The sequence below is a fragment of the Culex quinquefasciatus genome, chromosome 1 (genome assembly GCF_015732765.1).
Source record: "Culex quinquefasciatus strain JHB chromosome 1, VPISU_Cqui_1.0_pri_paternal, whole genome shotgun sequence".
NCBI lineage: Eukaryota > Metazoa > Arthropoda > Insecta > Diptera > Culicidae > Culex > Culex quinquefasciatus.
In genome coordinates, this window is record NC_051861.1 from 63,859,407 (window position 1) to 63,885,147 (window position 25,741).

The 25,741-nt window shown below is 31.5% G+C and overlaps 1 protein-coding gene across 1 annotated transcript; it reads right to left on the bottom strand.

The window, feature by feature from the left end:
• Window positions 1-9,746: 9,746 nt before the first annotated feature.
• LOC119766871 lies at window positions 9,747-10,269 on the bottom strand. Its single transcript, XM_038253151.1, has 2 exons — window positions 10,018-10,269; window positions 9,747-9,961 (listed from the first exon to the last, which is right to left on the bottom strand). The coding sequence occupies exons 1-2, from the start codon at window positions 10,253-10,255 to the stop codon at window positions 9,780-9,782; spliced, it is 420 nt and encodes a 139-aa protein (XP_038109079.1). The 5' UTR covers window positions 10,256-10,269; the 3' UTR covers window positions 9,747-9,779.
• Between the last annotated feature and the right edge of the window lie 15,472 nt (window positions 10,270-25,741).

Consider the following 25,741-nt stretch of genomic DNA (forward strand, 5'->3'; position numbering starts at 1 on the left):
AGATTATTCGTGGAATTTTTTTTTCCTGCCAGTATGACTATCCTAGTACATAATTTTTGAAATCAAACTCATTCATGATAATGAAGACCAATTCTGGACCGATGTGGCCACTTTGGAACCGGTTCCAGGGTCCCCGGAGAAATCCGGAGTACGGGAAGAATTGGTGTTGTTTGGGGAATATATTTTCACTGCCAGTATGTGTATCTTAGTACATTATTTTCGAAATCAAACTCATTCATGATACTGAAGACCAATTCTGGAATGATCTGGCCACTTTGGAAACGGTTCCAGGGTCCCCGGAGAAATCCGGAGTACGGGAAGAATTGGTGTTGTTCGGGAATATATTTTCCCTGCCAGTGTGAGTATCTTAGTACATAATTTTCGAAATCAAACTCATTCATGATACTGAAGACCAATTCTGGACCGATGTGGCCACTTTGGAACCGGTTCCAGGGTCCCCGGAGAAATCCGGAGTACGGGAAGAATTGGTGTTGTTCGGGAATATATTTTTCCTGCCAGTATGAGTATCTTAGTACATAATTTTCGAAATCAAACTCATTCATGATACTGAAGACCAATTCTGGACCGATGTGGCCACTTTGGAACCGGTTCCAGGGTTCCCGGAGAAATCTGGAGTACGGGAAGAATTGGTGTTGTTCGGGAATATATTTTCCTGCCAGTATGAGTATCTTAGTACAGAATTTTCGAAATCAAACTCATTCATGATACTGAAGACCAATTCTGGACCGATGTGGCCACTTTGCAACCGGTTCCAGGGTCCCCGGAGAAATCCGGAGTACGGGAAGAATTGGTGTTGTTCGGGAATATATTTTCCTGCCAGTATGAGTATCTTAGTATAGAATTTTCGAAATCAAACTCATTCATGATACTCAAGACCAATTCTGGACCGATCTGGCCACTTTGGAACCGGTTCCAGGTTCCCGGAGAAATCCGGTACGGGAACATATGGTGTTGTTCGAGGAATATTTTTTCCTGCCAGTATGAGTATCCTAGAACAGAATTTTCGAAATCAAACTTATTCATGATGCTCAAGACCACTCTTGGAACGATCTGGCCACTTTGGGACCGGTTCCAGGTTCCCTGGTAAAACCCGGAGTACGGGAAGATAAGAGATTATTCGTGGAATATTTTTTTTCCTGCCAGTATGACTATCCTAGTACATAATTTTTGAAATCAAACTCATTCATGATACTGAAGACCAATTCTGGACCGATGTGGCCACTTTGGAACCGGTTCCAGGGTCCCCGGAGAAATCCGGAGTACGGGAAGAATTGGTGTTGTTCGGGGAATATATTTTCACAGCCAGTATGTGTATCTTAGTACATAATTTTCGAAATCAAACTCATTCATGATACTGAAGTCCAATTCTGGACCGATGTGGCCACTTTGGAACCGGTTCCAGGGTCCCCGGAGAAATCCGGAGTACGGGAAGAATTGGTGTTGTTCGGGAATATATTTCCCTGCCAGTATGAGTATCTTAGTACATAATTTTCGAAATCAAACTCATTCATGATACTGAAGACCAATTCTGGACCGATGTGGCCACTTTGGAACCGGTTCCAGGGTTCCCGGAGAAATCCGGAGTACGGGAAGAATTGGTGTTGTTCGGGGAATATATTTTCCCTGTCAGTATGAGTATCTTAGTACAGAATTTTCGAAATCAAACTCATTCATGATACTGAAGACCAATTCTGGACCGATGTGGCCACTTTGGAACCGGTTCCAGGGTCCCCGGAGAAATCTGGAGTACGGGAAGAATTGGTGTTGTTCGGGGAATATATTTTCCCTGCCAGTATGAGTATCTTAGTACAGAATTTTCGAAATCAATCTTATTCATGATACTCAAGAACAATTCTGGAACGATCTGGCCACTTTGGAACCGGTTCCAGGTTCCCCGGAGAAATCCGGAGTACGGGAACATATGGTGTTGTTCGAGGAATATTTTTTTCCTGCCAGTATGAGTATCCTAGAACAGAATTTTCGAAATCAAACTTATTCATGATGCTCAATACCACTCTTGGAACGATCTGGCCACTTTGGGACCGGTTCCAGGTTCCCTGGTATAACCCGGAGTACGGGAAGATAAGAGATTATTCGTGGAATTTTTTTTTCCTGCCAGTATGACTATCCTAGTACATAATTTTCGAAATCAAACTCATTCATGATACTGAAGACCAATTCTGGACCGATGTGGCCACTTTGGAACCGGTTCCAGGGTCCCCGGAGAAATCCGGAGTACGGGAAGAATTGGTGTTGTTCGGGGAATATATTTTCCCTGCCAGTATGAGTATCTTAGTACATAATTTTCGGAACCGGTTCCAGGGTCGGAGATCGGCATGCTGCTGGATGTTCTGTCAACGAGCAACGAGTTCTTTACTAACTTAGAGATGAAGGAAGTCGAGTGACGGTAGCTGGTACTGTGTCAAGATAATTTCCCTTCAGGCACGAAGATTTGAAGGTCCTGAAGCCCAAGCTGGAGCTACGAAAATTGCCGAGCTGAGGAGCGAGCACTTCGTCCATCGCTTCCTTCGAGAAACCATGGCGCCAAGAGTTTCGATGCACTTGCTTAGTGAATGGAGAAGTTGGATTTTACGTCCAGAGATTCGCTCGCAGTTGTACGGACTCTGTCGTGGAAGTAGAACTTAAACATGGGCATCATTACACGGACCACCTTTTCGTCGTGGTTGGCAAAACCATTCTTTAGCTCACGGGCGTAGCAAATCAACATTTTGCAAGCCAACGCCTTCACGGATAAAAAAGAGTTCCCAAAATCGTGAACAAGCGTTCATGAAAATGGGAACCTCGAACAAAGTGTTCAAATGCCATGGTACGATTTTGAAAAACAAACCATGAAATTTGAACACTTTGTTCGTGGTTCCCATTTTCATGAACGCTTGTTCACGATTTTGGGAACTCTTTTCTCCGTGTTGTCCTCGAGTCCGGCTGTGCGGCTTCCAAAGTTCTGCTGTTCACATTGCCCTGCACCTCGTCGTTATCCAGGCCGGTCATCATTTGTAGCACCAGCGGAACAAATGAGGACACTTGCTTTTCCGCCAGCTTGCGCACCATCGCCAGGGCATTCTCCAAATGGCGCCAACCGTCCTCCACGTCCGGCTTCTATTCTGTTGCACAACAAGGAAGATGCAGCATCTTCCCTGTTGTGCAACCGAATAGAAAAAGCGCATCTCCGGATCGAACGGCGGGTCCGTAGCGCCGATTCCTGCAGCTGGCAGGTTGGGGCACTCGCACACCGGAACAGAAACTACAGAAAATCAGGCCACTGGTTGTTGGCGTTGACGTCGAACATGTTGCGTTGTTTTTGTTTAGTAAATGTAAGCTGTCAAATTTAACCAAGGTCAAAATTACACGGTAGGAACGCCAGCTCAACTTTGCGTCAATAAATTAACTAGTATGTAGATTTCTGCGTGAATATATTGACGAACAGTAAATACTTTGACTCTGTACACCCCATAGATCATGAATGAAATTTCATTCTATATTAGGATACTCATACTGTCAGGAAAAAAATAATTCCCCGAACAACACCATATGTTCCCGTACTCCGGGATTCACTGTGGAACCTGGAACCGGTCTCAAAGTGGCCGCATCGGTCCAGAATTGATCTTGAGTATCATGAATAAGTTTGATTTCTAGGATACTCATACTGGCAGGAAAAAAATATTCCTCGAACAACACCATATGTTCCCGTACTCCGGATTTCTCCGGGGACCCTGGAACCGGTTCCAAAGTGGCCACATCGGTCCAGAATTGGTCTTCAGTATCATGAATGAGTTTGATTTCGAAAATTATGTACTAGGATAGTCATACTGGCAGGAAAAAAAAAATTCCACGAATAATCTCTTATCTTCCCGTACTCCGGGTTATACCAGGGAACCTGGAACCGTTCCCAAAGTGTCCAGATCGTTCCAAGAGTGGTCTTGAGCATCATGGATGAGTTTGATTTCGAAAATTCTATACTAGGATACTTATACCGGCAGGAAAAATATATTCCCCGAAAAACACTTTATGTTCCCGTACACCGGGTTTCACCGAGGAACCTGGAACCGGTCTCAAAGTGGCTGCATCGGTCCAGAATTGGTCTTGAGTATCATGAATAAGTTTACACTTTCACTGTGATATGAATCTAATAAATATTATCACATAATATTTCAATCTTCTGTCAAGACAAATCGTATGAAACGAGTTGAAAAAAAAGTTTCTTTATTGGTTCGCCCATAACTTAGAGTAAATGGCTCTATTTTTGACTTTTCATACAAGGAATATCATTTGGACATCTGTCCCTATCTTTGGCTTTCTGAATTTTGAAAATCCGCCCTCAAGGAGCGAAGATATAGCTGATCAAAATCGACTTCCGACTTTTTTGAAAAAAAGTTGTTTCATTGATTCTTACATAACTTAGGGTAAATGCATCTTTTTTTGACTTTTCAAAAAAGGAAAATTATCTAGACATCTGTCTGCATCTTTTGCATTTTTTGAAAATCCGTCCAGGGGGAGCCGAGATACAGCTTGTCAAAGTTGGACTTCCGACTTTTTCGCGAGCATGGGAGTTTAAGTGTTAAATGGTCGTTGTCACAAGATTTGTCTCTTAATGTGCATGTCGTCCCACGCCAATATGACGGAAAGCGATTACCATTGCAAATCAATGCACCTAAAAAAATGTTCTTGGAAAGGTAGCTTAAGGGGTCCTTTTGAAATATCATTGACCTAGAAAATATGTTAACAAAGAAGAATAGAATTTAGTACATATTTGAAAAAAACCAAGGTGATTTTGATAGTCACTGTGCTTCTATAATTTTTAGCCTAAAAGTGAACAAATTAAATTTATTGATTAAATTAATCATTAAGATTTGGTTTCTTGATTTGGTTTTTTGATTAAATAAAATTAATAAATAATTAAATAACAGTTAAATAATTAAATTTATCAGCTTTTTTATAAATTATATGTAAATTTGAGGTTAAGTAAATAAATCCATATACACTTACAAAATTTTTCTTCAAATCTGGAAATATTTTTTGATTCCTGTTTCAATACCGTATAAAAATTATAACCTAGAATGTTTTTCCCCTTTTTTTATTCGAACTTTCTTTCCTTGAGAAAAGCATGACACTTAGAGAGTATAGAAATAATCCCATTTATCATTGTTTTCAAAATAATAGTTAACTAACTTTTGAAATATTAAAAAAATATGTGGAGTCGGAGTTGGAGTCGGAGCCAACAATTTATTGAAGGCTGGAGTCGGAGTCGGAGTCGGAGTCGGCTAGAGTTGGTAGGCCGGAGTTGGAGTCGGAGTCGGAGTCGGTTGGAGCTGAAAGCCGGAGTCACCTTATCTCAAAAAGCCGGAGTCGGAGTCGGAGTCGGAGTCGTTTAAAACATGACCCGACTCCGCAGCCCTGGATTGAAACTTCGTTAAAAATGACATACTTTTCAAACAATCGATTAATATATCTCCCCGAATCAAATCATTAACTCAATTTTAAGTTTTAGCCTATCGCAATCATCACTTCAATAGATTGGAAATCTTAACAATTTCTTACCCAGCTTGTTCAACAACCGATAATATACCAATACACGAATTCCAATCATTGTCGTGACATTCGCCCGATTTTCTATTTAATTTGAATATTGGACAAAAAAATTAGCTCAAATTTAGGTCGTAAAGGTTATGAGCCTATCGATTTTAATTTTTTTTTCCAACAATATTGAAAATCAGTTTTTTTATTTCCAACTTCTCCAACAATCGATAAAATTTATCTGTTAACGCCCAGTTAACCAAATTTGTAGACTTCCCGGTCGCAAAGCACTTGACCACTAGGAACTAGACCAGAACTCAACCCACAAGACACTTCTGACCAGATGGTCGACCGGGACAGTGACCCCTCCTCAGGGGCCAGTTAAGTAGAACGAATAAATCATACTAGAAACAGTCATTTCTGTACCTTTCCACCCAATAAAGTCATCTCCAAATAATCGCGTTTTCACTTACCGGATCACAAGTTTTTCCCCGACACACAGGACCACATCCGCTATGATGTGCGTTAACATTATCTTTTATTAAATCTTCTCTGAAATCCAATCATAAACTCAATTTAATTCGTGCAGGTTATTAGCCTATCTATTCTTAAACCAACAGTATTGAAAATTTGAAGAAAAAAGCTTTTCCAACAATCGAAAATATTTATATCTACTATACCTTCCTTGATTGGATTCATGAGCTCAAATTTAAGTTATGCAGGTTATGAGTCTATCATTTTGAAGATGTGAAAATTCTTTTACCAACTTTAATAAATCGATATCATTTATGTTATACTATCTTCCCGGAAATCCAATCATGAGCTCTAATTTAACAGCAATTCCCCACGAAAAATGGAAAAAACAAAAGTGCTCGGATCGGGCTCAAAATTTTTCTGGGGTTCCTGGCCGAAATAATTAGACCCGTATTTTTTGTTTGGCCATTAGGGTGACCTACGCCGTGTTAGTTGTAAATTTCGTCGATTTTCGCAAAAACCATTTTTTTCGAAAAATCATAACTCCTCGCCATTTCAACCGATTTCAATTGTCTTATACGCAAATGAAAGGTGATAAGTAGGCCTTTCAAAGAAAAATAGTAATAAGTTTCAAAAATCTAGCCTAACATATGAAAAGGGCGTTTGAAACTTTAAAATGCCGCTGTCTGGACCAAAGAGCCTATGTCTGGAAATATTTTTATCGGACTCCCCGGACATTTTTACATAACATACTAAAAAGTAGGAGGAGTTCATTAACAGGGTTCCGAGATATGATTTTTTGAAAATATAATCCATGTTTTCTGACGAGCCGCGCGCAAAAACCGGAGAATGACGAAATTGGCAAAAAATCGTCATTCTCCGGATTTTGCGCGCGGCTCGTCAGAAAACATGGATTATATTTTCAAAAAATCATATCTCGGAACCCTGTTAATGAACTTCTCCTACTTTTTAGTATGTTATATAAAAATGTCCGGGGAATCCGATAAAAATATTTCCAGACATAGGCTCTTTGGTCCAGACACCGCCAAAACGGCATTTTAAAGTTTCAAACGCCCTTTTTATATGTTAGGCTAGATTTCATTTTGCAGACCACCCTAACACGGCGTAGGTCACCCTAATGGCCAAACAAAAAAATACGGGTCTAATTATTTCGGCCAGGGAACCCCCAGAAAAAATTTGAGCCCGATCCGAGCACTTTTGTTTTTTTCCATGCTGTTTTCGTGGGGAATTGCTGTTAAGTCATGTAGGTGAATTAAAATTCTACCCTCTCAAGGAATTTACGCTAAAAGACTCACACATCGACGCTTTATACTCACAAAAACTCAAGCCAAAAGCTCAAACATCCACGCGCTACCCTAAAGGGTACTCAAGCTCAGCGATTTATCCTTCACGCTCTAACCTCACATGGGACTCGAGGTAAAAAAAATATATCATCTTCCATGCTCTACCCTCACAGAGGATTCAAGCCCACAAACTCAAAAATTACGCTTTACCCTCACAGTGGACTCAAGCTAAAAAATCATCTTCCATGCTCTACCCTCGCAGGGAACTCAAGCTCAAATATTTATCATCGACGCTCTACCCTCGCAGGGGACTCAAGCTCACAAACTCAAAAAAATACGCTCTACCCTCACGGGGGACTCCAGCTCAAAACTGTAGCAATCACGCTTTACCGTCTCAGAGGACTCAAGCTCACAAAGTCCAATAATCACGCTCTACCGTCACAGGGGACTCATGCTCAAAAACTTCAAAAATCACGCTCTACCCTCACAGGGGACTCAAGCTCAAAAAGGCCAGCAATTACGTTCTACCCTCACACTGTACTCAAGCTAAAAAGAATCATCTTCCAGGCTCTACCCTCGCAGGGGACTCAAGCTCAAAGATTCATCTACCAGGCTCTAACTCAAGCTCAAGCTGAAACATTCAATATCCACGCTCTACCTTCGTCGGAAACTCAAGCTAAAAAAAACATCCTCCAGGCGTTACCCTCACCAGGGACTCAAGCTCAAAGTTTCTATAATCACGCTCTACCCTCTCAGGTGACTCAAGCTAAAAACTCCAGCAATTACGCTCTACCCTCACAGGGGACTCAAGCTAAAAAATCATCTTCCAGGCTCTACCCTCGCAGGGGACTCAAGCTTACAAACTCCAATAATCACGCTCTACCCTCACAGGGGACTCAAGCTCAAAACTCCAGCAATTACGCTCTACCCTCACAGGGGACTCAAGCTAAAAAAAAATCATCCTCCAGGCTCTACCCTCGCAGGGGACTCAAGTTGAAACATTCAAAATCCACGCTCTACCCTCACAGGGGGCTCAAGCTAAAAAAAATCTTTTCCATCATGCTCTACCCTCGCAGGGGCTCAAGTTAAAATATTTATCATCCACGCTCTACCCTCACAGGAGACTCAAGCTCAAAACTCCAACAATCACGATCTACCCTCACTGGGGACTCAAGCTCAAAAAGGCCAACAATCACGCTCTACCCTCACAGGGGACTCAAGCTCGAAAACTCCAACAATCACGCTCTACCCTCACAGGGGACTCAAGCTCAAAACTCAAAATATCATGCTCTACCCTCACAGGGGACACAATCTAATCTAATCTAATCAAATCAGACCCTAGCGCAGCCAATCTTTCGAAGGGATCCTGGAGAGTGCCTTAGGTTAGATGACGCCTAGCACTCTTCTTGTCATTTATTAACATTTGTAGTGCGTCATTGCATTAGAATGCATTGAAACATCACAAGCGTTAAACCGGTCAGGCCTACTGCGTAAAGCCGTATCGCAGAGATGACTCGTAATTGGGTTGAGTTTAAGCACAGAGTGTTCGAACAACAACACAATTCTGAATCGACAGGGGACGAAGAAGCGTGGGGACACACCACCATACGCTCCGAGATTTGGTTGTATTCTTTGGGAGCACCATGCTAAGAAGGTTTGGTACTCCGGGATCCTCTGGGATGGGACATTGTATTTCCACGAATGCCCTGAACACTATTTTGCCGTGGTTATAGCGCCACAACTCGCTGTCTGTAACAGTATTCCTAATTCCAGTCCAAGTTCACCAAGTCGTCATGGCCTAGTGGCTAGCATTTTTGCTTACCAATCCAAAGGACGGGGGATCGAACCCCGCCTTGAGCGACTTTTGATTTTTCGTTCATATTCATCATTTCAAATTTCTATGTTCTTAACTTTCTCGTTGGGAGCAGATGGGAATCGAACCCAGAACCATTCGCTTAGAAAGCTAACACCGTAACCAGGCAGCCACGGCCGCTCCGTGATCTACCCTCACAGGGGACTCAAGCTCAAAAACTCCAACAATCACGCTCTACCCTCTCAGGGGACTCAAGATCAAAAACTCCAACAATTACGCTCTACCCTCACAGGGGACTCTAGCTCAAAACTCCAACAATCACGCTCTACCCTCACAGGGGACTCAAGCTCAAAACTCCAGCAATTACGCTCTACCCTCACAGGGGACTCAAGCTAAAAAAAAACATTTTCCATGCTCTACCCTCACAGGGGGCTCAAGTTCAAATATTTATCATCCACGCTCTACCCTCACAGGAGACTCAAGCTCAAAACTCAAAATATCCCCAAGTAACCATGGGACTGCACGCAGAAAAAAGATTTATCAATTCGATAAGATAATTGCATAATTTTTTTTTTTTTTCATAACATTTTTTTCTTTTTTTGGTTTAGTAATACATAACAAAACTTTAAAATTTGTCACGAAATCGACTGCACTATGTTGCTCACACTTCGATGTTCATGGTTCTTTCCCCTCCGGTGCTTCCAGTTGTCAATTTCGCCAAGCCGTTCCCGCGCACTTCTCGTCTTGTTCCTGCTGGTTTGAGTTGACCTTTTCCAGAAGATTGGCCGGAAGATTTCCGGGAAGTCAGTGGAGTATTCTAAGGATGAGAATGTTATCAGTTTTAAAGAGTTTTACCAGTAGAAAATATCTTACCAACAATGTTCCGCTTTCGGTACCGGTTCCACAGGATGTAATTGTTGTTTTCTGCCGGAACCTCTTTGCATGATGAAGAATGTTCCACAACAACCGACATCTCCACCTCGATCTCCACTAAAATTTTCACAACGTCGAGTTTCTTCGAATTGTTGGCTACTTTGCGGAAAATCTTTTTATACATAACATTTTCCTCGTTTTCTGGAGATGTAGCAAAACAAAAGCAATACATCAACATCAAAGCTGTCAATTGAGGCAATAATTTGTTTTATCAAAACAATAACTTTTTTTTTATTGTTTCGACAATATTTTTTATTTAAACGATAAAACAAATTTATCAAAATGATAAATCGTGTTTATTGATTCCGATAAATTGTATTATTGATTTGATAATGCCAAATTTTGCTGCGTGTGTATAAGGTAGCTTTAAATCCCCTCTATATCAACATATAAAGTATGCATACAGAGTCTCAAAACTTTATATTCACTTTATACGCATGGAGGTAAAATTGAGTGGCGACGGGTAGAGTTGATATAAAGTTATACCGCTGTAAAACGTCAAAATACTACCTTACCGACGGAAATTAAAAAAAAAAAAACAAAAAGCTTTGCGCGCAGTTCTCTCTCTCTCTCTCTCTCTCTCTCTCTCTCTCTCTCTCTCTTTCTCTCTTGAGAGTGTGCTTTTCACGCTGGGTTGACGGGGTTTGAAAGCTTGTTTGTGTTTTTTTGCTGTGTTTGTTCTTCATTCGAGATTCTAAGCTGCGTGTTGATTCGCTGTTCTGAGATGTTTCACCTAGATGCCCTGCGCCAACCGTCTCGTCCGTCCTGATATATGTTTTCATGTATAATTTTTGTCGATAGAGAATACACTAGCCAGGCTAAAACAAAGTATTTATTTATCACTACACTTCAAACAACAACACAGGTATCACAACTCATGGTTTTCAATACTGGCCATTTCGAAAAGGTGGCCACAATCTGGAGAAGCCGCTACCTCGCAATTGTTCCGATTGGGGGACAAACATCGAACCATACAGATATCATGGTTTTTGATACCGAATTGACCGAATATATAAATCCAATTATGTTTTGATTTTAGCCGGGTCCGGTGGTGTAGTGGTTAGCGTGGTAGCCTCCCACCCCAGCAGGCCTGGGTTCAATCCCAAATGGACCCGGTGGCATTTTTCGAGATGAGATTTGCCTGATCACGCCTTCTATCGGATGGGGGAGTAAAACGTCGGTCCATTTGCGTAAAAGAGGTTTTGAGTGACTAACCACACATAACCTTCGGACGCCTAGAAATGAGCAGTCGTTAAAATTTTAAGTTATTCAGTCTGTGCGACCTCAGTCGAAGACGGTGCAAATAAACAACCAATGGATTGCCTTGCCAATGTTTTGATTTTATCTGACGCATAATTCAACAAAATGGCTTAATTTTAAAAGTTTTTCATTTAAGTTCTTTGTCATACTGGACATGTGTAACATAACCACTTGCACCTTTTTCCAAATATTGTATTTTTCAACGCACCGCTGGCATAAACGAAAAAATGTTGAAATCGACAAAACATCACCTTTTTTCACTAAAACTGCGATAACTTTTAAAGGAGAATGGGCGAATTTGGTCCAGGATGTACACGAACGGGACCAACTTTTTCGAAAGATCTCGCCGAGACATGAAAAAAGTCTTCTGGGGCAACTCTCTAAACCCCGGGGTTCAAAAGTTACATGCTGTTGAAGTTTGAGCATTTTGAGTAAAAATATACAAAAAATCGGATTTTTTCTATTTCTAAAATCATTTATAAAATCTCTGTTTCATTATGGATTTCGATTTTCTTGACTTCATTCGACGCGTATCAGCAAAAACTGAATTCTAATATATTTTAGCATGATTGAAACATGATTTCACTTGTTTTTATCCGTTTGAACCGTTTGTGCAAGAGGCATCCCATAGAAACAAGTCGAAACTTCAAGGTTTTGAAAACGGATCCGACCCAAACTGCTTCAGTGAGTATGAAAGGCTTCAGTGCAATGTTGTAACAACTTATTGGGATGGTCTGAGTCATCCGAGACCGGTGAGTCTACCGCCGTAACAAGCTAGATGTCGGCGGTTTTTTGACCACTGATCATACCCGCATTGCCTAAGTGAGTGTGGTAGACTACTTTGCTAATATATTAGGATGTCCTGGGTCATCCAAGGACTCCCTGGAGTTATGATCTGTGGAGCTACAGCCTTAACAAGCAAGAGGTCGACGGTTTTTTGACCCCGGAACATACCCGCATAGCTTCAGTCAGTATGGTAGACTGCTTTGTTAATGTGTTGGGATGTCTTTGGTCATCCTACGACTCCCTGGAGTTATGATCTGTAGGTCTTCGGCTGTTACAAGGACTCCCTGGAATGGTCCAGAACATCCCAACTTAACAGCAATACATTCTGCCATATTCACTGAATCTTTGCGGTTATGATGCGCGGTTAAAAATCGTCGACCTTTTACTTGTTACAGTGACCCAAATATCTTAACTCCAGCGAGTCCTAGGATGACCAAAGACATCTTAACACATTAAGAAAGCAGTCTACCATACTGACTGAAGCTATGCGGGTATGTTCCGTTGTCAAAACCGGTCGATATTTTGCTTGTTACGGTAGTAGACCCTCAGATATTAACTCCAGGGAGTCCTAGGAGAACCCAGGACACTCCAACACATCAGCATAGTAGTCTACCATACTCACTGAAGCCATGCGGGTATGATCAGTGGTCAAAAACTGCCGACATCTTGCTTGTTACGGCGGTAGACTCGCCGGTCTTAACTCCAAGGAGTTCTCGGATGACTCAGACCATCCCAATAAGTTGTTACAACATTGCACTGAAGCCTTCCATACTCACTGAAACAGTCTGGGTCGGATCCGGTTTCAATACCTTGAAGTTTCGACTTTTTTTCTATGGGATGCCTCTTGTACAAACGGTTCAAACGGATAAAAACAAGTAAAATCATGTTTCAATCATGCTAAGATATATCAGAATTCATAGTTTTTGCTGATATGCGTCGAATGAACTCAAGATGAGCAAAATCCATAATAAAATGGAGATTTTATAAATGATTTTAGAATTAGCAAAAATACGATTTTTTGTACATTTTTACCCAAAATGCTCAAACTTCAACAACATGTAACTTTTGAACCCCGGGGTTTAGAGAGTTGGTCCGGAAGACTTTTTTTCATGTCTCGGCGAGATCTTTCGAAAAAAGTTGGTCCCGTTCGTGTACATCCTTGGACCAGCTCCCATACAAATTTGCCCATTCTCCTTTCGGCGACGACCCATATAAAAAAGAATTATGTTTTTGTTCAACCGGTGCTTTGTTGTCTTTGTTAACACAGATAATTTCTACATTTTATTTCAGGACTGGATTATTGCACCTGAAGGTTACGGAGCATATTTCTGCAGTGGTGAGTGCAATTTTCCACTAAATGCCCACATGAATGCAACAAATCATGCAATTGTGCAAACTCTTGTTCACCTCATGCATCCCGGGAAGGTAAGACAAGAAACAACAAATAAGAAATGTTTATGGGTAGACATTATAATTTGTGATATGTATTTTAGGTACCCAAGCCCTGCTGTGCTCCAACAAAATTAATCCCCATTTCTGTTTTATACCACATAGACGAATCAAACGTGAACCTAAAAAAGTATAAGAACATGGTTGTTAAAAGCTGTGGTTGTCATTGAATTTAATAAACGAGATTCAATAAAAATATGTTTACTTTAAAGCTCTTTTATTTATCTAAAGTCATTCACCCTAAGTTGCAGGGTTGTTAAAATATCAAAATATCAGCTCTTAGCAATTACAATTATCCCGTCTGAATATTCATGCCTCAAATACAACTGAACGGCCCGAGCGGTTTAGGTTTTCAGGATTTTTGTGATATTTACTTGTAGAGTCAAAACAGATCAGTAAACTTCACTTATTTGTGTATTACACTTATTAAAGATTACATTTTTATCGGTGACACTCTCAACTTTTACGCGCACGATCACATCACTCAACTTTTTGTTGCTAATTTCATTAAGACCTTCGTCGAGCCAATTCTCTACGTTGAAGCCAGACTTGTCCTCCAGACCTCTTCGCCGAGCCATGCCAGACCCGAACTCCTAAATCCCGGGTGGACTCTTCACGGCGGCTAAGTCCCGGCGGCTCTTCACAGCGGCTAAGTCCCGGCGGACTCTTCACAGCGGCTAAGTCCCGGCGGACTGCGGCCTCCACCGCTAAGTCCGGCTGGACTGGGGCCACTGCTACTGGTGGCTGCTGGCGGGTCCGGCTGGTCTGGGGCTTCTTCAGGATCTGGAACTGGACTGGGCTTGAACTGGCTGGAACTAACTGGAACTAACTGCCCTCCTCAAGAATTTTGGGGTTTTTATAGTCAGTCCCCGAAAACTCTACTTAATTTTGTTCTACTAAAAGTGGTCCGTTTCGATGAGAAGCATCGATGAACCTCATGAATAAAATTATGCAGACCTCTGCAATTCTTCATGACTTTCCGTATGGTGTACACGGAAAGAAATCCTGTCAGCGGATCCGTTTACATTGTAAACAATTTGCTCTAGATTTCGTTTACAAATGTTATCGATCCGTCGTCCGTTCACATTTGCAACAAAATCGATTACATTGTAAACGCAAATGCCAACATAACGCCCTCCTTAATTTGGTAACGTTCTGCATACTTGCAGGCGTTTCTGGCGGTTCAGCCACAGAACCCTGAAAGTATGCAGCACGTAGTGCTGCTTTTGAGGGTGGAGCTACTTCTTCTTCTTTGTTACATATTTCGGATACCCGCAATAGGGTTGGTAAAGAAATAGGGTAGTTAAAATTGTTATTATAATTGATTTATCATCGGGACTGGCAACACCAGCCAGCAACAGTCAACTGTTCGGAGCTCCTAAAACTTTTAGATTTTTTCGCCGTAATTAACAGTGTTTACCCGCGAGTTTGCTGCTCCAGCATGCCAAGGGCCGGCCGTGGCCGTGGCAGTTCGAGTGCGGCCTCGAAAAACCCGCGAAGTTCATCTACCGGCAGAGTGCAGAAAGGTAAACATACCAACGCCGCATCGACCGCCATCGCGCACGGGAGCGTGCCCGGTGACGTCACCGATCCTTCTTTTTTACACGTGTCATACCGTCCACGTGAGTCCCCAGTACGGACGAGACAATCGACCCGGGCATCCGGAAGTACTTCCGACCAGCAGCAGCAGCAGCAGTCCACCAGCACTACGACAACAACCACTTCCAACGTTCCCACCAGCAACGAATTTGAGATGCTGAGTGGAGAAGAAAACAACACCGCCAGTGACAGCAGCAGAGCTGGCGACGACGATGACGATGATGAACTTGCGCGCAAGCAAGGAAAGCAGAAAAAGTGTAACTCTCCGAAGGAACGACGTCCACCTCCAATTTTTGTTTTGGATACGTTGGCGGACGATGTTGACGAGTTGCTTGAGGGACTCCAATATTGTCTTAAAATTAGTAAAACTTCGGTGCAAGTGATTTCGCATAAAAAAACAGAATTTCGACTTGGTAGTGAAGAAGTTGAAGTTGCGAAACTTCAAATTCTTCACATTTGACCCAGCAGAGAAGGTCCCAGTGAAGATCGTCCTTCAGGGATATCCGGACCGCCCGATCTCCGACCTGGAAGAACACCTGTCGGGCGTCAAGGTTAAGCCTCGAGAGGATAAGGTGCTCTCGAAATCGACAACGGTGACAGGTACATACACATTGTACCTCCTGTACTTCGATCGTGGGTCGGTCAAAATCCAGGACCTACGGCAGATCAAAGCACTGGACGGCTTCTTCGTGACGTGGCGATTCTACACGAAGAATCCGACCGACGCAGCGCAATGCCACCGCTGTCAAAAATTCGGACACGGTTCAAGAAACTGTAATCTTCCGCCCCGGTGCGTTAAGTGCGGTGAGACCCACTTCACCGAAAGGTGCAATCTTCCGCGGAAAGACCAGCTGGGGGAAAACGCCCAGCAGCACAAAGCGCGCGTCAAGTGTGCGAACTGTGGTAGAAACCACACGGCGAATTTCCGTGGCTGTGCCGCGCGGAAAAAGTACCTCGAGGAGCAGGACAAGAAGAAGAAAGCGCCAGCGTCCCGCCAACCTCCAAAGACTTCGAGCACGAACGCTGCAGCAGCTGGCGGCGGAGCGGTTCCACCGACCAACCCAGCGTTCCCTCCCGGTTGGGGAGGTTCGTACGCTAGAGTAGCCGCTTCTGGGTGCGGTACTTCACCGGGACAAGCAGACGTTACCGGAGATGATCTCTTCACGCTTCCCGAGTTTTTCGCTCTTGCTGGAGAGATGCTCACGAGCTTTCGTGCCTGCCGGAACAAGGCAGAACAATTCCAAGCTCTGAGTGAGCTTATGATGAAGTATATCTACAACGGATAAGCTGCCTTGTGCAGCGAAGTTTTTCGACGTCAAAAGACAAAACAAACTGTGATCTAGTTTTAAGCTTTTCTATCTCTATCCTTTTCCTTAGCAAATTTAGAAGGTTTTTTTTAAAATAATTTTTCCTTCTGTTGGCAAATCCATTGTTAGAATATCCAATTACATCAAAATGAACTATAGTACAAATCATAGTTGAAAGGTACTCCAAAACTCTATTAGGGGAAATATGCCCATTTTAATCACACTAAGCTGTTCGACCAATTCTCATCACTTTTGCCGTTTTTCACTATTAAATCATCATTTTCAGGTGTATCAACAATGATGAGTTGCTTGCTCACTTTTATTTGAGCTATTTATTACTTTGGAACAGTCAAACACTTGTTATTTAAGCTGTAATTCATGAGCAAAGTGCTGATAGGCCGATAATAGAAATAGGCTGAGAAAGGGTATAGTTCCCCTAGGTTATAATAATTACGAAATTTTGAATTGATTATTTACTAATAAAAACTAATTGAATTGAAAATAATTGATTTATTAAAAAAAATCAAAAATTCAAAAATTTCGCAAATTTCATAAATTTTAAAACTTTAAAAAATTTCAAAAATTTCAAAAATTTCAAAAATTTCAAAAATTTCAAAAATTTCAAAAATTTTAAAAATTTTAAAAATTTCAAAAATTTCAAAAATTTCAAAATTTCAAAATTTCAAAATTTCAAAATTTCAAAATTTCAAAATTTCAAAATTTCAAAATTTCAAAATTTCAAAATTTCAAAATTTCAAAATTTCAAAATTTCAAAATTTCAAAATTTCAAAATTTCAAAATTTCAAAATTTCAAAATTTCAAAATTTCAAAATTTCAAAATTTCAAAATTTCAAAATTTCAAAAATTTCAAAATTTCAAAATTTCAAAATTTCAAAATTTCAAAATTTCAAAATTTCAAAATTTCAAAATTTCAAAATTTCAAAATTTCAAAATTTCAAAATTTCAAAATTTCAAAATTTCAAAATTTCAAAATTTCAAAATTTCAAAATTTCAAAATTTCAAAATTTCAAAATTTCAAAATTTCAAAATTTCAAAATTTCAAAATTTCAAAATTTCAAAATTTCAAAATTTCAAAATTTCAAAATTTCAAAATTTCAAAATTTCAAAATTTCAAAATTTCAAAATTTCAAAATTTCAAAATTTCAAAATTTCAAAATTTCAAAATTTCAAAATTTCAAAATTTCAAAATTTCAAAATTTCAAAATTTCAAAATTTCAAAATTTCAAAATTTCAAAATTTCAAAATTTCAAAATTTCAAAATTTCAAAATTTCAAAATTTCAAAATTTCAAAATTTCAAAATTTCAAAATTTCAAAATTTCAAAATTTCAAAATTTCAAAATTTCAAAATTTCAAAATTTCAAAATTTCAAAATTTCAAAATTTCAAAATTTCAAAATTTCAAAATTTCAAAATTTCAAAATTTCAAAATTTCAAAATTTCAAAATTTCAAAATTTCAAAATTTCAAAATTTCAAAATTTCAAAATTTCAAAATTTCAAAATTTCAAAATTTCAAAATTTCAAAATTTCAAAATTTCAAAATTTCAAAATTTCAAAAAAATTTCAAAATTTCAAAATTTCAAAATTTCAAAATTTCAAAATTTCAAAATTTCAAAATTTCAAAATTTCAAAATTTCAAAATTTCAAAATTTCAAAATTTCAAAATTTCAAAATTTCAAAATTTCAAAATTTCAAAATTTCAAAATTTCAAAATTTCAAAATTTCAAAATTTCAAAATTTCAAAATTTCAAAATTTCAAAATTTCAAAATTTCAAAATTTCAAAATTTCAAAATTTCAAAATTTCAAAATTTCAAAATTTCAAAATTTCAAAATTTCAAAATTTCAAAATTTCAAAATTTCAAAATTTCAAAATTTCAAAATTTCAAAATTTCAAAATTTCAAAATTTCAAAATTTCAAAATTTCAAAATTTCAAAATTTCAAAATTTCAAAATTTCAAAATTTCAAAATTTCAAAATTTCAAAATTTCAAAATTTCAAAATTTCAAAATTTCAAAATTTCAAAATTTCAAAATTTCAAAATTTCAAAATTTCAAAATTTCAAAATTTCAAAATTTCAAAATTTTAAAATTTCAAAATTTCAAAATTTCTAAAATTTCAAAATTTCAAAATTTCTAAAATTTCTAAAATTTCTAAAATTTCTAAAATTTCTAAAATTTCTAAAATTTCTAAAATTTCTAAAATTTCTAAAATTTCTAAAATTTCTAAAATTTCTAAAATTTCTAAAATTTCTAAAATTTCTAAAATTTAAAATTTCTAAAATTTCTAAAATTTCTAAAATTTCTAAAATTTCTAAAATTTCTAAAATTTCTAAAATTTCTAAAATTTCAAAATTTCAAAATTTCAAAATTTCTAAAATTTCTAAAATTTCTAAAATTTCTAAAATTTCTAAAATTTCTAAAATTTCTAAAATTTCTAAAATTTCTAAAATTTCTAAAATTTCTAAAATTTCTAAAATTTCTAAAATTTCTAAAATTTCTAAAATTTCTAAAATTTCTAAAATTTCTAAAATTTCTAAAATTTCTAAAATTTCTAAAATTTCTAAAATTTCTAAAATTTCTAAAATTCTAAAATTTCTAAAATTTCTAAAATTTCTAAAATTTCTAAAATTTCTAAAATTTCTAAAATTTCTAAAATTTCTAAAATTTCTAAAATTTCTAAAATTTCTAAAATTTCTAAAATTTCTAAAATTTCTAAAATTTCTAAAATTTCTAAAATTTCTAAAATTTCTAAAATTTCTAAAATTTCTAAAATTTCTAAAATTTCTAAAATTTCTAAAATTTCTAAAATTTCTAAAATTTCTAAAATTTCTAAAATTTCTAAAATTTCTAAAATTTCTAAAATTTCTAAAATTTCTAAAATTTCTAAAATTTCTAAAATTTCTAAAATTTCTAAAATTTCTAAAATTTCTAAAATTTCTAAAATTTCTAAAATTTCTAAAATTTCTAAAATTTCTAAAATTTCTAAAATTTCTAAAATTTCTAAAATTTCTAAAATTTCTAAAATTTCTAAAATTTCTAAAATTTCTAAAATTTCTAAAATTTCAAAATTTCAAAATTTCAAAATTTCAAAATTTCAAAATTTTCAAATTTCAAAATTTCAAAATTTCAAAATTTCAAAATTTCAAAAATTTCAAATATTTAAAAAATTTTAAAATTTTTAACAATTTTAAAAATTTTACTGCTATGGCGCTGATCGTTGTCCTGTGAATTGTAATGCCGAATTGAAGTAGTTACTGCCACTGCTGCCGGAAACCTTCACAGAAGCTCAGGTTGAAAAGGATCGCTCGGTTCATCTTATTGGTGCAGCATCCCAGCCTAGACGATTTGGTCGAAATAAGCGTGAATCAGTTCTAAAAAATCAAATAAATAATTTTTAAAAATCAAACATATTTAAGTATTTAAGTTTTTAAGTATTTAAGTAATTAAGTATTTAAATGTTTAAGTATTTAAGAATTTAAGCATTTAAGTATTTAAGTATTTAAGTATTTAAGTTTTTAAGTATTTAAGTATTTAAGTATTTAAGTATTTAAGTATTTAAGTATTTAAGTATTTAAGTATTTAAGTATTTAATTATTTAAGTATTCAAGTGTTTAAGTATTTAAGTATTTAAGTATTTAAGAATTTAAGTATTTAAGTATTTAAGTATTTAAGTATTTAAGTATTTAAGTATTTAAGTATTTAAGTATTTTAGTATTTTAGTATTAAAGTATTAAAGTATTTAAGTATTTAAGCATTTAAGTATTTAAGTATTTAAGTATTTAAGTATTTAAGTATTTAAGTATTTAAGTATTTAAGTATTTAAGTATTTAAGTATTTAGGTATTTAAGTATTTAAGTATTTAAGTATTTAAGTATTTAAGTATTTAAGTATTTAAGTATTTAAGTTTTTAAGTATTTAAGTATTTAAGTATTTAAATGTTTAAGTATTTAAGAATTTAAGCATTTAAGTATTTAAGTATTTAAGTATTTAAGTATTTAAGTATTTAAGTATTTAAGTATTTAATTATTTAAGTATTTAAGTGTTTAAGTATTTAAGTATTTAAGTATTTAAGAATTTAAGTATTTAAGTATTTAAGTATTTAAGTATTTAAGTATTTAAGTATTTAAGTATTTAAGTATTTAAGTATTTAAGTATTTAAGTATTTAAGTATTTAAGTATTTAAGTATTTAAGTATTTAAGTATTTAAGTATTTAAGTATTTAAGTATTTAAGTATTTAAGTATTTAAGTATTTAAGTATTTAAGTATTTAAGTATTTAAGTATTTAAGTATTTAAGTATTTAAGTATTTAAGTATTTAAGTATTTAAGTATTTAAGTATTTAAGTATTTAAGTATTTAAGTATTTAAGTATTTAAGTATTTAAGTATTTAAGTATTTAAGTATTTAAGTATTTAAGTATTTAAGTATTTAAGTATTTAAGCATTTAAGTATTTAAGTATTTAAGTATTTAAGTATTTAAGTATTTAAGTATTTAAGTATTTAGGTATTTAAGTATTTAAGTATTTAAGTATTTAAGTATTTAAGTATTTAAGTATTTAAGTTTTTAAGTATTTAAGTATTTAAGTATTTAAATGTTTAAGTATTTAAGAATTTAAGCATTTAAGTATTTAAGTATTTAAGTATTTAAGTATTTAAGTATTTAAGTATTTAAGTATTTAAGTATTTAAGTATTTAAGTATTTAAGTATTTAAGAATTTAAGTATTTAAGTATTTAAGTATTTAAGTATTTAAGTATTTAAATATTTAAGTGTTTAAGTATTTAAGTATCTAAGTATTTAAGTATTTAAGTATTTAAGTATTTAAGTATTTAAGTATTTAAGTATTTAAGTATTTAAGTATTTAAGTATTTAAGTATTTAAGTATTTAAGTATTTAAGTATTTAAGTATTTAAGTATTTAAGTATTTAAGTATTTAAGTATTTAAGTATTTAAGTATTTAAGTATTTAAGTATTTAAGTATTTAAGTATTTAAGCATTTAAGTATTTAAGTATTTAAGTATTTAAGTATTTAAGTATTTAAGTATTTAAGTATTTAAGTATTTAAGTATTTAAGTATTTAAGTATTTAAGTATTTAAGTATTTAAGTATTTAAGTATTTAAGTATTAAAGTATTTAAGTATTTTAGTATTTTAGTATTAAAGTATTAAAGTATTTAAGTATTTAAGTATTTCAGAATTTCAGAATTTTAGAATTTTAGAATTTTAGAATTTTAGAATTTTAGAATTTTAGAATTTTAGAATTTTAGAATTTTAGAATTTTAGAATTTTAGAATTTTAGAATTTTAGAATTTTAGAATTTTAGAATTTTAGAATTTTAGAATTTTAGAATTTTAAATTTTAAATTTTAGAATTTTAGAATTTTAAATTTTAGAATTTTAAATTTTAAATTTAAGAAATTTTAAATTTTAAATTTTAAATTTTAGAATTTTAGAATTTTAAATTTAGAATTTTAAATTTTAGAATTTTAGAATTTTAGAATTTTAAATTTTAAATTTTAGAATTTTAAATTTTAAATTTTAAATTTTAGAATTTTAAATTTTAGAATTTTAGAATTTTAAATTTTAAATTTTAAATTTTAAATTTTAGAATTTTAGAATTTTAAATTTTAGAATTTTAAATTTTAAATTTTAAATTTTAAATTTTAAATTTTAAATTTTAGATTTTAAATTTTAGAATTTTAGAATTTAAATTTTAGAATTTTAAATTTTAGAATTTTAAATTTTAAATTTTAGAATTTTAGAATTTTAAATTTTAAATTTTAAATTTTAAATTTTAAATTTTAGATTTTAGAATTTTAAGAATTTTAGAATTTTAAATTTTAGAATTTTTAATTTTAGAATTTTAGAATTTTAGAATTTTAAATTTTAGAATTTTAGAATTTTAGAATTTTAGAATTTTAGAATTTTAGAATTTTAGAATTTTAGAATTTTAGAATTTTAGATTTTAGAATTTTAAATTTTAGAATTTTAGAATTTTAGAATTTTAGAATTTTAGAATTTTAAATTTTAGATTTTAGAATTTTAGAATTTTAGAATTTTAGAATTTTAGATTTTAGATTTTAGAATTTTAAATTTTAGAATTTTAGAATTTTAAATTTTAGAATTTTAGAATTTTAAATTTTAGAATTTTAGAATTTTAGAATTTTAGATTTTAGAATTTTAGAATTTTAGAATTTTAAATTTTAGAATTTTAGAATTTTTAGATTTTAGAATTTTAGAATTTTAAATTTTAAATTTTAAATTTTAGATTTTAGAATTTTAGAATTTTAGAATTTTAGAATTTTAGAATTTTAGAATTTTAGAATTTTAAATTTTAAATTTTAGAATTTTAGAATTTTAAAGAATTTTAGAATTTTAGAATTTTAGAATTTTAGAATTTTAGAATTTTAGAATTTTAGAATTTTAAATTTTAGAATTTTAGAATTTTAGAATTTTAGAATTTTAGAATTTTAGAATTTTAAATTTTAGAATTTTAGAATTTTAAATTTTAGAATTTAGAATGAATTTTAGAATTTTAAATTTTAGAATTTTAGAATTTTAAATTTTAGAATTTTAGAATTTTAAATTTTAAATTTTAAATTTTAGAATTTTAAATTTTAGATTTTAGAATTTTAAATTTTAGAATTTTAAATTTTAAATTTTAGAAATTTTAAATTTTAGAATTTTAGAATTTTAAATTTTAAATTTTAGAATTTAAATTTTAGAATTTTAGAATTTTAGAATTTTTGAATTTTTAATTTTTAGAATTTTAAATTTTAGAATTTTAGAATTTTAGAATTTTAAATTTTAAATTTTTAATTTTAAATTTTAGAATTTTAGAATTTTAAATTTTAAATTTTAAATTTTAGAATTTTAAATTTTAGAATTTTAAATTTTAAATTTTAGAATTTTAGAATTTTAAATTTTAAATTTTAGAATTTTAGAATTTTTAATTTTTAAATTTTAGAATTTTAGAATTTTAAATTTTAGATTTTAGAATTTTTAGATTTTAGATTTTAAATTTTAAATTTTAGAATTTTAAATTTTAGAATTTTTAGATTTTAGAATTTTAGAATTTTAGAATTTTAAAATTTAGAATTTTAAATTTTAAATTTTAGAATTTTTTGAATTTTAGATTTTAGATTTTAGAATTTTAAATTTTGAATTTTAAATTTTAAATTTTAGATTTTTAGAATTTTTTTAGAATTTTAAATTTTAAATTTTTTTTAAATTTTAGAATTTTAAATTTTTAAGAATTTTAAATTTTAGAATTTTAGAATTTTAAATTTTAGAATTTTAGAATTTTAGATTTTTGAATTTTAAATTTTAGAATTTTAAAATTTTAGAATTTTAAATTTTAATTTTAAATTTTAAATTTTAGAATTTTAGAATTTTAATTTTTAGATTTTAAATTTTAGAATTTTAAATTTTTAATTTTAGATTTTAAATTTTAGATTTTTAGATTTTAAATTTTTAGAATTTTTAGAATTTTAAATTTTAGAATTTTAGAATTTTAAATTTTAGATTTTTGATTTTAGAATTTTAAATTTTAGATTTTTAGAATTTTAGATTTTAGAATTTTAGATTTTTAGATTTTAGAATTTTAAATTTTAATTTTAAATTTTAAATTTTAGAATTTTAAATTTTAAATTTTAAATTTTAGAATTTTAAATTTTAAATTTTAAATTTTAGAATTTTAAATTTTAAATTTTAGAATTTTAAATTTTAAATTTTAAATTTTAAATTTTAAATTTTAAATTTTAAATTTTAAATTTTAAATTTTAAATTTTAGAATTTTAAATTTTAAATTTTAGAATTTTAAATTTTAAATTTTAGAATTTTAGAATTTTAGAATTTTAAATTTTAGAATTTTAAATTTTAAATTTTAAATTTTAAATTTTAGAATTTTAAATTTTAAATTTTAGAATTTTAAATTTTAAATTTTAAATTTTAAATTTTAAAATTTTAAATTTTAAATTTTAGAATTTTAGAATTTTAGAATTTTAAATTTTAAATTTTAGAATTTTAAGAATTTTAAATTTAATTTTAAATTTTAAATTTTAAATTTTAGAATTTTAAATTTTAGAATTTTAGAATTTTAGAATTTTAAATTTTAGAATTTTAGAATTTTAGAATTTTAAATTTTAGAATTTTAGAATTTTAGAATTTTAAATTTTAGAATTTTAAATTTTAGAATTTTAAATTTTAAATTTTAGAATTTTAAATTTTAGAATTTTAAATTTTAGAATTTTAGAATTTTAAATTTTAGAATTTTAAATTTTAGAATTTTAAATTTTAGAATTTTAGAATTTTAAATTTTAAATTTTAAATTTTAAATTTTAGAATTTTAAATTTTAAATTTTAAATTTTAAATTTTAAATTTTAAATTTTAAATTTTAAATTTTAGAATTTTAAATTTTAAATTTTAGAATTTTAAATTTTAGAATTTTAGAATTTTAAATTTTAAATTTTAGAATTTTAAATTTTAGAATTTTAGAATTTTAGAATTTTAGAATTTTAAATTTTAAATTTTAAAATTTTAAATTTTAAATTTTAAATTTTAGAATTTTAGAATTTTTTAGAATTTTAGATTTTTAAATTTTAGAATTTTAAATTTTAAATTTTAGAATTTTAAATTTTAGAATTTTAGAATTTTAGAATTTTAGAATTTTAAATTTTTAGAATTTTAAATTTTAGAATTTTAAATTAGAATTTTAGATTTTAGATTTTAGAATTTTTAGATTTTTAGATTTTAGAATTTTAAATTTTAGAATTTTAGAATTTTGAATTTTAAATTTTAAATTTTAGATTTTAAATTTTAGATTTTAAATTTTAGAATTTTAAATTTTAATTTTAAATTTTAAATTTTAGATTTTAGAATTTTAAATTTTTAGATTTTAGATTTTTAGAATTTTAAATTTTAAATTTTAAATTTTAGAATTTTAGAATTTTAAATTTTAGAATTTTTTGAATTTTTAAATTTTAGATTTTAAATTTTAGATTTTTAAATTTTAGATTTTAGAATTTTAAATTTTAGAATTTTAAATTTTAAATTTTAAATTTTAAATTTTAAATTTTAGAATTTTAAATTTTAGAATTTTAGAATTTTAAATTTTTTAGATTTTTAAATTTTAGAATTTTAGAATTTTTAAATTTTAAATTTTTAAATTTTAAATTTTAAATTAGAATTTTAAATTTTAAATTTTGAATTTTAAATTTTAGATTTTAAATTTTAGAATTTTAAGATT

What these genes read in the sequence shown, in the direction of transcription:
- LOC119766871 (XM_038253151.1), bottom strand. Translation starts at nt 10,255, where the DNA reads ATGTTGATGTATTGCTTTTGTTTTGCTACATCTCCAGAAAACGAGGAA. An exon ending in CCGAAAGCGGAACATTGTTG is followed by an intron (nt 9,962 to 10,017) that starts GTAAGATATTTT and finishes TCTCATCCTTAG; the next exon opens with AATACTCCACTGACTTCCCG.